Here is a 16,271-nt window from a genome sequence, read left to right as displayed (position 1 = left end):
GTATATATGTATATGTATATGTATATATGACAATATTAGAGTGGGCCTGGCTAAGATGAGTCAGTACAACAACTCCGGAATTTTGGCGGACTAAATGAGTCAGGTTGTCTGATTTAGAAGGCTATGGTCAGGCGGCCAAATTCGGTATTATTGGCCGGTACGCCATAGGCCTACTGCACGAATTCTCGGATTTTATGGAATTTGTAAAAAATTCTCTGGACCAATTGCATGAGGCTATGCCGATGTTTTTGGATACCCTTTTTTTGGAGGTAGCCCCAGAGACTGCGGCGATGCTGAAAATGCAGTACCGCCAAGGAGGTTTGAGCTTTTGTGGGACACTTTGGCGTGCAGGAGAAGGTCTCTGCATCGCGTAAGCATGCAGCAAGGACAGCGCCACCTAGAAAGGAGAATACCAATGGGTTGGGTTACCAGGACGGAGGTGGTAGGAGCAGAGATGGAGTGCAAGCAGATGGGGTGTCTGCTGGCACTAAGAGGGGCCTTGATGAAGTTGTTCTGGTGGCCACTCTTACCAAAATGGATGGTAGATTCGAGAAGATGAACGGCAAGTTTGAGAGGCTATCTCAGAAGATAAAGCCACGTAAGCGCCGTGCTGGTGGTAGGTCGGAGGGGTTTGTAGGTGAATGGGAAGAGCGACGTGTGTGTTTTAACCGTCAAGGCTAACTGTGACAAACCTGCAACCCAAGAGGCCAAGAACTGACTGAGGGAATCTTCTTCAGGGGTAGATGCTGTCGGGGCAGCGGTGTTGGATGAAGACACGGCTAAGAGAGGCAGTGTCATCGCAGGTGAAATAGGAGGAATTCCTACAACGGTGTATGCGGATTCGGGTGCGACGTCCAATCTAATTACAAAGGAGTTGGTAGGCAGGGCTGGTCTGGATGTGACTAGGTACATGGGTCTGCCGTTTGAAGGTGTTGCTGAAATGGGAACGGTTGCGCCCTTAGGGGTGGTTAAGGCACCAGTGCAGATGAAGAGCTGGCATGAGCGGTTCTTGCAACCTGTGCTGGGGATGCTGGTAGTGGGTTCACTACTAATGAGGACGGATGTGTTGATAGGTCACGATATCATGGTTAAGGATGGCCTAAACTTGATGTTGAATAGCAGTAAGCGGTTGGCGCTAGTGCAAAATGGAGATAGGATGGACTTTTACTGCATGAGGCAGCGAGACCTAAAGAGCAGAGTTGCCAAGGAAGCAGGTGTTGGTGGCAAGGGCGAAGGGTGAGGGCTTTGGCTCCAAACTGTCGTCCGTGGAAGGTTAAGGTGGATCGGAATGGTACGCAGGCGAGGCTGCGACGTCAGATGAATATTATACACGTAACGGGGGCATTGACTAGTGTGATGCAGAAGCAGTATGTGGCAGCAGCTACAGCACACTTTCAGGTAATGGAGAAGCGTGTTGAACGAATACACAAGGAGGATGAATTGGACCTGGTTGAGGAGCATATTCTGCCAAGGATTCCAGATGTGTTAGCGCCAGTGACTTACCGGTGGGTGACATAGACATAGACCCATGTGGGTTGAATAAGGACTTTCAGTCGTTTGATGAAGGACCATTGAGGGCGTTCGGCAAGGAGATTAGAGTGCCGCAGGCTGACATTGAAGCCATGGTGGTAGCAATAAAATCTATTACTTACGATAAAGAGAACCCGAGATTTATAAATTTGCCGGATGTTGAGTTGCGGGTGCGTGCTGATGCGGTGTCGCAATACCATGTGTACAATCACAAGGATATGGATGCTCAGGAGGTCCTGTTGGTTAAGGTTGGTGATTGGAATCGGGGTGGTATCTCGGAGAAGTTGACCAAGTCAGAGGTGAAGAATATGAAGTGGTGTGCAATGCCACATTTGGTGTATAAAAAAACCTGGCTTTGTTCCGTTGACTGCTGATGACTGGCGTCTGCGGCTGTGTATTTTCTTTAAAACGACTAACACACAGTTTGAGTGTGAGGCGTATCCGGTACCGACAGAGAGGCAATTTCTGTTTTTAGTTAGGGGACGCAAGTATTGTATTATTGTTGATCTTGGTCGAGGCTTCTGTCAGCAGAAGTTGAGTAACGAATCGCAGCAGTATACCACTTTTTGGACTCCGAGGGGACCTCACAAGTTCATAGGGATGCCATTTGGGTTGAAGCCGGCCTTGTGGATCATGCAGAAGCGCATGGAGTTGGTTTTTGATGAGGTGCCTAATCATGAGGTGTACATTGATGATATTGGCACAGGGCATGATGATGGTCGTGAGCATTGGGATGCTCTGGCGATACTTGTGGCGGCTTGTCAGAAGTATAATGTTAAGTTGTCGTTGGCCAAGTCTAGCTTTGCGTATCACACACAACCGTTTTTAGCTTTGGGCCGGATGGTCGATGAGAATGATGCGTCCATCTCTGAGGATCGGTTGGAGGCGATTCTGCGGATGCCTCGGCCAACTACGAAGGATCTGTTGAAGTCATGGTTTCATACTCTCACGTTTTGGCTTGAGTTTATACCGGATTATGCGCGGATCACAGCGCCGCTGTCTGACATGTTGAAGGACGATGTGGCTTTTGAGCGCTTCTGGTCTTCCAAGTTCAGTGCTGCGCAACTCAACTACCACATTACGGACAAGGAAGCCTTGGCTATAGTGTACGTGTTGCACAAAGTTTTAGGGTTTAGGTTTGTACTGATCATGAGCCGTTAGTGGCTATGATGCAGAAAGAGCCGCACGAGTTTGAAGATTCGGTGCGGGGCAGGCGTTTGGGTCGGTATGTTCAGGTCTTGCGGGACTTTAACCTGGTTTTGAAGCATATTCCGGGTGAAGATAATCCGGTGGCGGATGTGATGTCTCGGTTGGGCTATCATATTGATCGATTATGCAAGTGGAATCTCCAATAATCAAGAATCGTGTGAGTTTTGCAGATCCTTTGGTTACGGTACCTGACACGGAAGAGTATTCGTTGGCACTCAAGTATTTTGACAAGGCGTTGCAGCGGGTAGGTCCCTTTGATGCTGAAGGGTTTGCGTTGCCGGGCAATAACTTAATGGTGCCGTATTACTCGCCCACTTTAGAAGGTGGGGTGTTTGCCTTGGACACTTGGTTTGGGAGGTGGTATATGAATTCTTTGTTCTCCAAGTTGGATGCTGTTGTCCAGAGGGTCAAGTCGGATAGGGCCACTGCGACGCTTGTGGTGCCGTATCATCCGGAGGCTGCTTGGTTTAAGCAGATGGTACCTTTGTTGGCGGATACGCCGATTGTTATCCCACCTGCGCATGGGGTGTTCTTGAAGCATGGGCGTGAGCCCATGTCGCCGCCGCCGTTTGTGACGTTGATTTGTCATCTTAGTCCTCGTTGTGAGAAGTTCACTCTGGCTGAGAGGTTTTGGGCGACGGTGGATGCGCATCGGCCGGTGACCAGTGCTTTGGTTGGAGCGTTGACGACGCGACCGGATGATTTGGAGTCCTGTATGGTGCAGGATCGGCTGGCTCCGGCAGTGGCTGGTGTGGTTGAGAAGCCTGTTCGTTGTGGACGTGGTCCCACGCTGGGGGGTTTTGCCTTAAAACCAATTGAGCATGTGGTTGGGTCGTGTACATTCATGGCAACCACCGTCATGTCTGGGGAGTTGGTATTGGAGGAGTCCGTGAGTCGAGCTGAGCGCGAGTATGAGGCGCATCAGGCGCGGACGGTGGCCGTCATGACTCGGGCGCAGCGGTTGAGGGCCTCTGCAGCTGAGGCGGATGTGGCTGCCAGTGAGGAGCCACTGGTTGAGGAGCCGGCGTTGTTGTTGTCCAGGGCTCGGGAGCAGTTGGCAGCGCCTGAGGCCTGGCTTGCCAGTCTTTGGGCCACGCACAGAGAAGGAGTTTCTAGAAGATGTACGGTGTGGATTGTATGGTATTGAAGTGGGGGGTCCTGTTGTCGTGCGTGTTTTGCGTTACACGCATGAGCTCTTTTCACATGTCACATCGGATCGCCTGATACACCTCGTAAAAGAGTTGTGGGGTTGGGCTTGCGTGCGCTGTGTGAGCATGTTAGGCGTGGCTGTGGGCCGTACCAGGAGGTTTCCCCTATTCTTGGACCGACGCGAGGGCTGCTCCAGCAAGCGACCGGATTCAGTTATGGCTGAGATTGGCATGGATTTTGTTCAGTTTCCGACAACGAATGCGGGGGGTATGAAATATGCCCTGTTGGCGGTAGATACTTTTACTCATATGGTGTTTGTTCGGGGGTTTCCGTCTAGCGTTGCTGCTGGGGATGCTTTGCGCTTCTTGGAGGAGCAAGTTTTGGCGCTGGGAGTGCCGCAGAGGATTACGATAGACGCTGACTTGGTGTTCAACACTAACGCTATGGTTAACTTTTGTGAAGCCAGGCAGATTATGCCGCATTATGTGTCGATTGACCGTCACCAAGGCAATGGGAGAGCGGAGGTTCTCATCCGTATGATGAAGGACTGGCTAAAGCGTGAGGTGGCGGCTGCCGATGCGGAAGTAGGGTCATGGGTACACTCAGTGTATGATGTGGTCCGGACTTACAATGCGACGGTAAACTCGGTTACTGGGTTTTCCCCGGACTTTCATATGACGGGGCGTACATTTCTGCATGCTCAACGGGATCAGCTGCAAGAGAGGGTCCTGGAAATGCTGTTAACAGAGCGTGGCACGCAGGCTGTAGTGCGTGATATGGTGGCAGTGCACCGTGATCGGCGTGCGCAGGAGTCTCAGCGTCGGGCGGCTGACTTGCATCGGGTGGATGTGCCAGCGTTTGCTGCACGGTATGATGGCCCAGCCAAGATTGTTGCTGTCCTGCCCAACTTGAAGTATGATGTGGAGGTTGCGTCGGGAGTTGTGCGTTCGTATATGATCGAGGAGCTTAAGGCGCATGTTCAAGGGATTGATATGCCGCCTCCGGGAAGGCAGAAAGTGGTCAGTTATCGGCCGCGTGGATGGCATGAGTCGTGGTTGCTACAGCGATCTCCGATGCGGGAGACGTCTTATGAGTATCGGCAGGGCCATCGGTTGAGGCGCACAGAGAAAGCCAATCGATGGGCAGATGCAATGAGTTCTGTGTGGGGTAGATGGGAAGGCTTTTGTGATAAGGCGCGGCAGCCTGTTGACTTGCCGTTTGCATCTGCTCCTTTTGGCCAGATTCAGTTACATACGGATCATGAGGCGATTCTCATTGATAAGTTACCTGTTGACCAGCCGCGGAGATTATATCGATCGCAAGTGATTGTTTGCCTAAGGTTTTCGAGGGATGCGACGTTCCGCAACTACATGTTGCGCAGATGGGTTATGCTTCCATTGACGTTGGAAGGTATTGAGATCCCCAGGTGGTAATGGTTTGAGCCGGCGGCGTAGTTCAGTAGGGCAGCATGAGTAGTAGCGTGTAGGCGGGAACTTCACTTAGCAGAGGTCAGAGGGAGAGTACGGAACCACGTTCCTGTGGATATACATCGAACTAGCATGGTGGACACACTGGGAATATGACCACCCTATGACATGACAGAGTTGTGGTCATAGTGGGGGGTTGTAATATGGGTGTGGTCCACAGATAGTAGTGAGCCGGAGGGCTCGTGTGCAGAACTGAATTGTGTCTGATGCATGCTTGATGGTTCGGGTGTACGAGGGGTGATTTTCTTAGAGTGATGGAGGCATGGAGAAATGTTATGTGTCTGATGATATTGGTTTATGTCTACAGCTGATTTGGTAAGCGTAGACCAATAGAAGGAGGGCATAAAACATTTAGTAGAGTAGTGTAATAGTATGACGGAACACATGGCGAGAAAGGAGATGTTGCGCCAGTGACCAGAGGGTTTGACGGCATGCAATGTCTAGCTTTAGGTATATATGTCAAGGTTGTGGGATGATCAGTCCTCACAACCTTGTAAGCTATTACACTACTTTGATCCTATAAAGTACAAACGTTGTTTCACTCTAAACCGTTCGTGAACTAAATTAGTTACTCACAATATATATATATATATATATATCTATTTATCATGTGTGTGTGTGTACTATAACTAGGTACGCATACATGCAAAGGTATGTATATCATTGGTGTTGATGCCAGTGCATGCACGAGCTATCCTTGTGCAGCTGATACATATCTTGATAGAGTTTTTTCTCCCTGAGACTTTGAAGCTGATTTATTAGTGAGAATGTCGCGATGTTTATTCACGCTTGTCATGATAATACGTGATTCATTTACAAAACCGCCTCTCGAATAACATATTCTATGTATGAATGGTGTGTTAATTTTATAGGAGTTTTAAGTGCTGCTTCTCGGCTGGGCCTCCGCCTACCAAATCATCCCCCGCATGTTTGATAACGGCATCGACATCGGCATACTTAAAGTTATCCCAGCTGACTTTCACCTTCGGGTTCTCGCTGCAAATGGTTTTCCAAGTACTCTTGGTTGGTATACGTAGGCATTTGATCGATAACTTTGCCCCATTCGGTCCATAACAACTCTCATCACCCATAACTTGCATCACTTGCACATTCAAATCCGTTAGCCAAGTGAAGAAGTCCTTTTCATCCTGTACCGGCTGGGACAGTCGTCGAAGTTCTTCCACAAAATACACCGTGCCTCCTTTTTTGGTGATGCGCAATGCCTCTCTGATGAATATTCCCGGGGATTGTCCCACAGCACTAAGACTTAATATAGAACAGTCATACGTACCATCTTTAGTCTTGCTGAGATTTGAAATATTGTATCTATTTTCATGGTAGGGCTGTTTTCTATTTGTACTGAAGCCGGCGTCATAGCTGTCAACTTGGATTCCGCGTTCACGTTTTTGTTTTGCATAGTACTTCGCCAAGCGTTTGTCGATACCACTACCGAGATCCGCAATCATGATAGTCTCATCATCCTCATTTTCTTCGAAAAACTCTTGTATGTAACCTTCGTTGTGATCGCAAACGGCCTTCAGATGAGGTGGCAGAATGTTGCTAGTTGGATCAGGCCATGGCAAGCGGAGCGCCTCTTGATACCTATTCGTATATTTCCTTGCAAGTTCTGCATTGCTGAAGAACCAATACGCAACCCCGACTCCTTTGTAATAAAAACTATTCATGAGCTCTGTGTATGGGCCGGAAGTACTTATCGTATTTATGCGTTCGCTAAGCAATTTGATCAGCTGTAGAAAAGTCCCTGTTTTCCCTCCCTGAGGTTCGCCACACAACAGAAATCATTGCTGCATCGCCTCTTTGCTCCTCACTTGGAAGTAAGCCTTGTCCTTCATTCTATCCTCCACCTCTTTACGGGGGAAGTCCTTCGCCGCCGGGAGAACACTGTAAAGCCTGTCAAACCTGGCTCTGCTGGACTCTGCCTTTTCTTTACGAGTATTATAGGCCGCATCCGTTTCGACTCGGCGTCTTTGCGTTTGCCCTTTTTCTTCCGCTTCCTGGATGTATAGTCTGGGTCCTCGCTTGGCACATCCGGCCCCCCATCGCCATCGATACCACCACGGCCATCGTTTCTGTGTTTTCCTTTTTCTCTTTCGACACGCGGCCTAGACGACGATTGCCTATTAGGATCATAGTCAGGGTCATCGCTCATTGTATCCGGCCTGCCATCGCCATCGATACCCGTATCATCATCCACCCTATTAGATGCTTCTTCAGCTTTTCGTTTCCTCTTGATAGCAAAAATATCGATTTTGTTGCAATTGGTAATGTTTTTCTTCGGGTTCTTATCCTCTTCGGTGTACCCTTTTATCGCAAACTGAGCCACTTTCGTTACCCATAGCTCTGGACGGCGTTTATCAGCTGTACCCCAACCCATTGCTCTTCCGGCGTCTTGATAAAAATTTGTCTTGATAAGACTGTTCTTGTTTTCGTATCTAGCTCGTAGATCCCAGACGCGAAAATGTGGAGGGAACGTATCACCCATTCGCCTTTTATCTATCACGATTAGCAAAATATTTTGGTCCCTAGCAAGACGTCCGAACTCCTCCATATTCATCCCTTTCGCAGAAGGGATACTTTTGCCCCTGAACCAAAACAACCGAACATCATTTTCATTGGTTCCATCCTCTCCCTCGATACGAACACCACATGTAGCCTCATCAACAACTATGGCAAAATCATTTCCCATGCCGAGTTGCCTACGCAACTTTCCCAATTCTGATGCAAAGTATCTTGCGGATTTCACGTTAAGCATACGGATTGCAATCAGATTTTTAGTATCCTTGGAAAGGAGCAGACCGACTTTCTTCCTTGTTGCTTTACTGACATCGGGGTCGAAAAGTGCGGCCCCAGTGATCTGATTGACAGGAAGAATGTCCCGTATGAAAGCATTGTGCACCAAGGCCAGGCAGTAATCTAGCATAATTGCTACATCACCCGCGGGAAACAACTTTGTCGCGTCCTGACCGAAGGCACAAAGAGTTCCAATCTTGTTGGTGATGAAAGCTTGGCTAGCTGTGTAAATTTTGAGTTGTTCGAGCCCAACGTATTTGACATCCGTGATCTGTTCTTCCTTCGGAGGAAGCACACCGCTCTCATCACCCCGAAACCTTTTAAACATGCGCACAAAATGACCTTTTGGTATTTGACCTTCACTGTTGTAAGCCGTGGCGGAATCATGTAGGATGAGCAGGTTTTTAGGCGAATTACTCAACAAAAAGGGTGCGTTCCACAAACTATCGACTTGGCCGCCTTTCCTCACACCCCAATGGTATTCATCCTGGATCGCCAAGAATAATGTATGCCTGTGGCTTTCCACCTGCTTAAAGAGATTCATCATTGCTGAAACGTTGTCCTTGCCCGCATTAAGTACATAGCACTGCCCGCATTAAGTACATAGCACGTACTATCGCCACCGTTACTTGCTGGCAGTGTCTCAGGATCGGATGGCATGTACAAGATCTTCCCTTTTGCATTCGATTGTACTCCTTCCCTGTCATTCACAAAGTGGTTCAGCCTATCTCTGGTTTGTCCGGCGATGCTTATGCGATTCGGCGAAAGAATCACGAACCTGAAATCTGTGTATTCATCAATGACGATGGATGAAAGTATCGATTCGAATAGCTTCCTAGCCACTTTTTTTTTGGGGGAGTATATTTTTGTCGATTGCTGTGATGTAGGGGTCGCATCAGGTACTCCTGTATTATCTGTCTTAACAGTCGTAGTTGCGATGCGTTCTTGTTCACTTTGGAACGTGAGGTAACGTTTCTGATCACACAGTCTGACTTCTCCGTCCACATCTTCAGGACCACGAGCATCCCTATACAGATTGAACTGTTTAGTGATAATTTTTTCGAGCGCTTTTTTCAGCGCCGTATCATCATTAACGTATTCTAAATCCTTAGCAATTATTGCGCAACTCGTTTCATCATAAAGCACCACGAAGGGCTTACTACGTACACCTCTTTTTCCGTTTTCGCGCACAAATTGATTTAAAAAAGGATGGGGATTACTTTTGACGCCACTTTTTTCGGAATGGAACTGATGTGTCCTTACGTCTTCATAAGCGCCTGACTCACACATCGACACACAGCTGCTGGATCCGTCGCAATTATCAGGTACATCAGCGGTGTCAATGTCCGATTCTGCCATGGCATTATTTGCCAATTTCTGAGATTCAAGGACATCATTTGAAAAAGGGTTTCCCGGCCATTTAGTAACTGTCTCGAAAGAAGTAAGTAGTACCCGAACTAATGTCCTACGGTTATCAGGTATCTCTCAAGTTGGTAAATTCGGTACATATCTATGCTGGCTACAATTACTCTGTGCAGAAGCGAGTTTGGTGACGGTGGCTACAGCCAAACAAACTACGAAACTGAATTGTCATTCGATCAATCTTCCCTACTTCAAGGATGTGCAAGATGCATGGAACGACTACAGAGACACAGCTACGATAAAGAAGGTGAAGTACCATAAAACGTTGCTTGCCCGGCGTCAACAGCTATGGGACGTATGTCGAGGTGATAAGAAAGAATTTATACGTCGTACAACTTTGGCCTCCATGGGGAGCGATAATCCGTTCGGAGAATGTCTAACCAATGAACGTATCCTAGACAGGCTTCAGAATTGTTCAATTAAAGAACAGTTTCTGAACTACGATCGCCGGCTGACAAGGGTGGATTATCTTTTCGATGAGCAGCAAGACGATCACAACCACTGGCCTGCGATGGAAAGAGTCACAAAAAATTGCATGGAAAATGAACCACAGCGATCTCAAGTACACACAGATCCGGTGAACAAAAGAGTATGGGATTTTCGACCCTGCGTGTCTACTCTGGGCATTTTGGGATTGCCTGAATAGCTCGACTGTTATATGAGTCGGAGTGTTGAAGCGGCATATTTCGCCATCACTGGAGCTGGTCTGCATATCCGACTCAAGTCGCGCTCAATGAAACGAACTGTATTCATACCCACCAATCGACCGGAAAAGCAATTGGCCTTGGACCACGGACTGGTAGGCCGCTTGCAGATTCTTGTTGCGCCTGGTGGAGCATGGGCTGCAGTGCCGGAAGCCTACTTTCCACATCTGACCAACGGCTGGATGCTGTTAGTCATGCCGGACTCAATAGACCTGAGCTTCCTACCTGCTGATCATCTTCTTCGCAATTGCTTCATAGGCGGTAAGCGCCCTTGTGCTGAATATGGAAAGATTGAATTTTCGCGGCTATTCATCCAGCTGTTCGCACACGCAGTTGGACTGTCCGAGGTTTGGGTGCTAGATGACAATATAACAAAGTGTGAGCGAAGAAACATAGTTGACTCTGCCGGTGGGGAGAAAAATTGGCAGGTGGGCCCGGGTTCTATACAAAGAGTAGGCCTTGAAGAATTTATGCAACAACTGAGAGAGTAATCGAGCCTGAGAACACAGTTTCGGCCCCGGCAGCGTGCACGCGTCGAGCTTTTCTATCCAATTTCACTTCGAGGGACGTTTCACTGCGGACCATCGAAGAGATCGAAGGAACCCCGAGTTGTGTAAAGGAATTGTGCGGGCCGAAAGAGTTTTATGGGCTCATAGCACCACACCGTGGGGGGTGGTATCACAGCACACGCCATATGTTCTCGATTAAGTTCACAGCGTACTCTTTCATGTTACTCAATGTCAAGGCAACCGTTGCTCGACATTTATACTATCCGCCCAAGTCGCCGTGGCAAGACCTGGACTTCAATCAACTACTGTTGGATAATAGTTTAGCTGTTTGCAAATTCATGCAATTCTGTCACACTAAAAAGGATTTGCAATCACCCAGACGAGCTCGCATGATGCCAGCAACAAGTTCTGAAGGTGCTTCACCAATGGCGTCCGTATCAACAAGGCCAATGGATGATGGCGCCGAGATGGATCCAACGGAGAACTTGCAGACATCGGACAATATGCACAGAGTGGTTCCAGTCTCCGAGATGTATTGGAAACTTGATGCGCTATACTCCCAAGCCAATGTGCAGAGCAGTATAACGGCGTGTTCTTCACAATACCTCGCCATATGCCAGTTTCTCTCAGAACGGATAAACGGTCAGGTGGATCATGCGTTCCGACCTCATCTATATCCGAACAAAGAAGAAAGTCGATTGGATTATAAGCTGACCGGATTGCAGGCACGCCACGGTCAGGCACTCGACATTGCGACAACCTCTGAGATTCAGGCTATTTTCTTCTGGCGACCTCTGGCGCACATATTCCGCGCAATCATCCACCAGCTTCTGCTGAAAAGGGTATTTGAGCCAGGCAATTCTGTATGGTTATTGTTCTGGGCATGGTACCCGTTTTCATTTGGGTCGAATGCTCGGACTGAGGGTGGCTGCGTCTGCAGTACGTTCAGCGAATACGGGTTGGCCGTGAAAGAGACCTACGTTGATTTGCCAGTTGCTATTGCTTCTAATGTACCATCTAGTACGGGAGAGGCAGGCTTGCCAACTCAGCACACCTTCGTAGTTCTCAAGGTAGCAAGAGCTCAGTCTTGGGACCACGGCGAGTATGGGTGTACGCATACAGTCGTCCGAAAGCGAGCCGCTGTTCAGGGGATATCCTTGCAACCTACCAAGAAGAAACCGCGCGGATCGAATTGCTAGGATCCATGAAAATTGTATAGGACATCTGCCAATATACATGTCTATGGACAACTTACATCTAAACGGCACGGCTCCCCAAGCCCACCGATACAAGGGTAATTCGAATTGCCAGCTGCATTCTGGCCCGGCTGGTCGATTCGGAGGTATCCTAATCTGTAGTTGCACATTCTTGTAACATACTCTATCCGCACATCGACATACACTCATGATCATCGACGTCACGAGATTGACACATATCAAGATAAAGGGTGTACGCGTTTACGGTGTATCAGGCCTGAGAGAATTGAGATACACTGGTGCGCGGATGGAGTCAATGATGTTACCTTATCGCTGTTGCCTGGTCCATGCGAAGGGGGAATGGTAAATCACATTTTAGTCCTCATCGAGGTGATTGGTTGATTGTTTGAAGTATGGATCCCAGTGACGTAAATGTGGTCCATGTGGCTATTCGGTACCTATTCTTCACAAAAGGACGGGGAACAATGTCGAACTGGGCCAACAGTACGATGACTGACCACTTGCGGATCTTACACTAGTGATGACTGCTTATGCTTATAACAGGTGCTGCATGTGCGAGTGAAGATATACAGTAGATATGTAATAAATACACATGTACGTAGAAAGATGTCTGTGTGTGCATAAAGATATATTTATATATATATATATACGTTAGTATATGAATTCTGAAAATATGCAATATCTATAAAAATAAAAATATGTAAGTAAACATGAGTAAATACACACGTTGTATATGTTGATATACACTTGCACCCAAAGATGCTTGTGTGTGTGTGCATCTGTGCACGCCAGTGATACTAGTGTATTATATGAAAATCGTTGGGAATATGGAATCTCGTAGTTTTGGTTTTCCATCCATTTTGTAGAATGTTGTTCATCATGTAAGACATTATTGTTTTATCTGGTCCATGAGTTTTGCATGTATCTACATGTAGGTCTCTGTGATCCTTTGATACGATAGACCTTTTTAATTAGGTATCCAGACGTAGTTCCTGTACTTTTATTTGACACCGTATCGAGAATTGTATGATTTGAGTTTTGTTATGGGGTGAATCGAGGATCTAGAGTACTTGGCCAGTATCGTTGCCGGTCTTTCCCCCGGTGAGCATAGTGGCCTGTGATGTGAGAAATAGAAAGGGTGAATATATCAGTCCGGAATTAATTAAGAACTAATTGGGGGTTTACAGTTAGTCAATCCTGCTGAGTTAATATAATCAAAGTAGACTAAGTCGATAAATATATTGTATGGTGTGTGGCTGGTATATGGTGATGTGGTGGTCTGCGACTTAAACACCATGGAACATGCCTATGTGATGTGCAACTTCATTGTATAAGGTGTGGCTGTTCAGCTCTTGCGTTACATTGGATATGATGCAATTCAATGTCCACTCATTCTATATCATACGATGGATGAGGCATGTTGTTGCGTGGCTGTATTGTGGGGCTTATGGTTGTGTGACTTACACTACATAGTGTCTAATGATGCTTGTAGGTAGACTCAAAAGATTGTGCGACTGCTGATGTATATATAACATATGATTGAAAGCTGGCAGGCTCACTTAATAGTTCTGATTGTATCTATGGTATGTTCTTGATTATGTCTGAGAATTTTGGTTCAATGTAGGGTGATGTGTGATAATTCTCCATAGGATGTGGTGATATGCGATTGACGTCCACGACATAACGCTATCCAATGTCCACTCCTTGTGCACCTCACAAACACTTGCTCTGGTGTGTAGTACGTGGTAGCGTGTGACTATGAAGTATAGATTATAGGAGTGTGCGACTGTAAACTATAGTGTGGGAAGGTGTGATTATGACGTATAGAGTGTGGGAAGGTGTGACTTGAGTTACATCGGGCATAATACTATCCAATGCCCCGTTCCCACTCTGTCTGTTTCTACCAATACCTAATGTTGGTTGCCTTGTCCAAACAGTATATAGGGTGTGGCAGTGTGTGACTATGAAGTATAGTGTAGAAGGTGTGACTATGAATTACAGATTGTGTGAAGTGTGTGACAATAAATAAAGGATAGTGTGTTGGGGTGTGGCTCACATGACAGAGCTGTCTTATTATCCGATATCCACTCCGTCTGTACCCAGCATTACTTGAAGCATGTCGTAGTGTGACTACGGTATATAGGGCGTGTTCGTGTGTGACTCGCAAGTATATGAGTATATTATTATCCAATAGATGAAATATGGTTATGTGCGATCAGAAGTATATAATGTGGTGGGATGTGACTTACGTTACATAGGGCATGATGCTATCTAATGTCCACTCCTTCTGCACCGCAAATAGCTGCTGGAATCGGGTCGCGGGATCGAACGAGAATGAATTGGCATCTAATTTGATAATCGTCTTATTGAACGAGTCAGTCTTCACCAAAGCCAGACCCTGTGCAGAAAGTGAGGGAGAGAATTAGAGTCATGTGCACTGCTTTTTTAGTACATAGTATGTATATTTGAATTGATTCGCATTCTGATTGATGAACAGTTTGATGATTTACATATTATCTACACGGACTTGTGTTGGCATGTCGCGGGTATTTAAATGTTAGAATACCTCTACATCTATACTAGTGGTGTAGTATAGAGTGCGGCTGTCCATCTTTCATGCTCACACAAGTCAAACTAGAACATGATGCTATAGGCCCATTGTATGTATATTGGCACGCGATGTGGCACACCCGCGTGGTATATAGACTGGTGTTTGCATGGATTCGGCAGACGATCGGGATTCAATGCTACACAGTTCTATGCAAATTATTTTTGAATGTTTTTATGTGTTACAATTTACACAGCACCAACGAGCAAATGTATATTATGTCCTGGACATGGCTGTATTTATCCATATACCCATTGTTGTATATTACTTGGGCTTACATATACACGTGTGGTACAGTTGACACAGTATCTACCCTCAAATGGACACCCAAGTCTTGATACGGAATAGGGTACACCGAGCCTTGACATGCCAGTGAATGGCCATACATACATGTCTACATACTACTCGGGCCTACGTATACGATTGCGCTGCAGTTTGCACAGCACAAGACATACCCTGAGCAGCTGTTCGTTACTTGTCATTGGGCTGGTGAGCGTCCCATCCCACGCCTCCATGAATTCGTCGTAGTCCATCGTCTGCATTGGTCAAATGAAGGTTCAATAGGAATAGGTATACTGATATCGATGGGGGTAGATTAATGAAATTTGTAGTTATAAATAGATACACAATGTTTGATTCAGGAAAGGCGATACGAATTCGTCGTAGTCCATCGTCTGCATTGGTCAAATGAAGGTTCAATAGGAATAGGTATACTGATATCGATGGGAGTGGATTAATGACATTTGTAGTTATAAATAGATACACAATGTTTGATTCAGGAAAGGCGATACGAATTCGTCGTAGTTCGTTGTCCGCAATACGCAAAAGATTGTTCAAGAGGCATATGTGTATTTAAATATACAAAAATATATATTTGTCAGTTGTAGTCATTCATATATACACATGTTCGATTCAGCAAGGGCTATACAATGGTGAACACATTGAAACGCAAGAAAGCCAATCCCCGGAACAGGAAACCCTCCAAACCCGAGCATCAACCATGATTTACAGCGCTATTGGTTTGTTGGTACTGGCATAAAGTGTGCAAAGTCGCTATAACATCCAAGCCTGTGCCTTTATTCTCATTTCGACTGAACCAATCTGAACCAATTCGGTTTAAAGGTGTCATAACATTTGGACGCTTCTACAAACGAAATGGAACAAAATTCAAAATTGTTAACATTTGCCTTGCAACAAACCGTATTACCCTCTGCCGAATGATCCTAGTGATACCTGGAAACTAAAAAAATTCATTTGAAGGCTGGCATGAACACACTCGTACAAGTCAGTTCACACCTGGGTTACGATGCAGGAAGGGAGATCGGAACACGCAATATTGCCCTGTCATACAACTCATGCAGCCCCAACGTTACCCCGTACCAAGATATGAACGCACTCGCACAATTCATTTCACACTTTGGTTACGAAAAAAGAAGGAAACTTAACTACGCGAACATAAGTTTTCCAACGTACCTCGCCGACCGCAGTGAGAATTTCGTCGGCTCGAAACAGGATGATCTTTTCGCTGGATAAATTAAAAATACCTTATATGCAATATTTATTCGTTCAAAGTGGTCATATGTCAGAGAACAATTGTCGAACGTCAGGTATCGTACAAATGTCAG

At 46.5% G+C, this 16,271-nt stretch overlaps 5 protein-coding genes across 5 annotated transcripts in view; 3 read left to right on the top strand and 2 right to left on the bottom strand.

Annotated features, from left to right (window-relative positions):
* Window positions 1–2,863: 2,863 nt before the first annotated feature.
* SARC_04494 (hypothetical protein) lies at window positions 2,864–3,886 on the top strand (the record flags this gene model as incomplete). The annotated part of the gene is made up of 1 exon (XM_014301684.1): window positions 2,864–3,886. The coding sequence occupies one exon, from the start codon at window positions 2,864–2,866 to the stop codon at window positions 3,884–3,886; it is 1,023 nt and encodes a 340-aa protein (XP_014157159.1).
* A 2,355-nt stretch (window positions 3,887–6,241) lies between these two features.
* SARC_04493 (hypothetical protein) lies at window positions 6,242–9,545 on the bottom strand (the record flags this gene model as incomplete). The annotated part of the gene is made up of 3 exons (XM_014301683.1): window positions 6,242–7,065; window positions 7,296–8,735; window positions 8,801–9,545. 3 exons carry the CDS (start codon window positions 9,543–9,545, stop codon window positions 6,242–6,244), a joined length of 3,009 nt encoding a protein of 1,002 aa, XP_014157158.1.
* A 409-nt stretch (window positions 9,546–9,954) lies between these two features.
* On the top strand, window positions 9,955–10,803 carry SARC_04492 (hypothetical protein; the record flags this gene model as incomplete). The annotated part of the gene is made up of 2 exons (XM_014301682.1): window positions 9,955–10,197; window positions 10,255–10,803. The coding sequence occupies 2 exons, from the start codon at window positions 9,955–9,957 to the stop codon at window positions 10,801–10,803; spliced, it is 792 nt and encodes a 263-aa protein (XP_014157157.1).
* A 203-nt stretch (window positions 10,804–11,006) lies between these two features.
* Window positions 11,007–12,020, top strand: SARC_04491 (hypothetical protein; the record flags this gene model as incomplete). Its single annotated transcript, XM_014301681.1, has 1 exon — window positions 11,007–12,020. One exon carries the CDS (start codon window positions 11,007–11,009, stop codon window positions 12,018–12,020), a length of 1,014 nt encoding a protein of 337 aa, XP_014157156.1.
* A 912-nt stretch (window positions 12,021–12,932) lies between these two features.
* Window positions 12,933–16,271, bottom strand: part of SARC_04490 (hypothetical protein) — a gene marked incomplete at its 5' end in the record, with an annotated part of 7,340 nt that continues 4,001 nt past the window's right edge. The window contains 4 exons of the mRNA XM_014301680.1: window positions 12,933–13,153; window positions 14,288–14,436; window positions 15,102–15,182; window positions 16,120–16,171. Coding sequence (XP_014157155.1) covers window positions 13,039–13,153; window positions 14,288–14,436; window positions 15,102–15,182; window positions 16,120–16,171 — 397 coding nt within the window. The 3' untranslated portion in view covers window positions 12,933–13,038. The remainder of the gene's footprint in view (window positions 13,154–14,287; window positions 14,437–15,101; window positions 15,183–16,119; window positions 16,172–16,271) is intronic.

The sequence above is a fragment of the Sphaeroforma arctica genome, assembly GCF_001186125.1.
Source record: "Sphaeroforma arctica JP610 unplaced genomic scaffold supercont1.254, whole genome shotgun sequence".
In the NCBI taxonomy this organism is placed as follows: domain Eukaryota; class Ichthyosporea; order Ichthyophonida; genus Sphaeroforma; species Sphaeroforma arctica.
The sequence above is the reverse complement of the archived record's forward strand: the minus strand, read 5'-3'. Positions and strand labels throughout refer to the sequence as shown.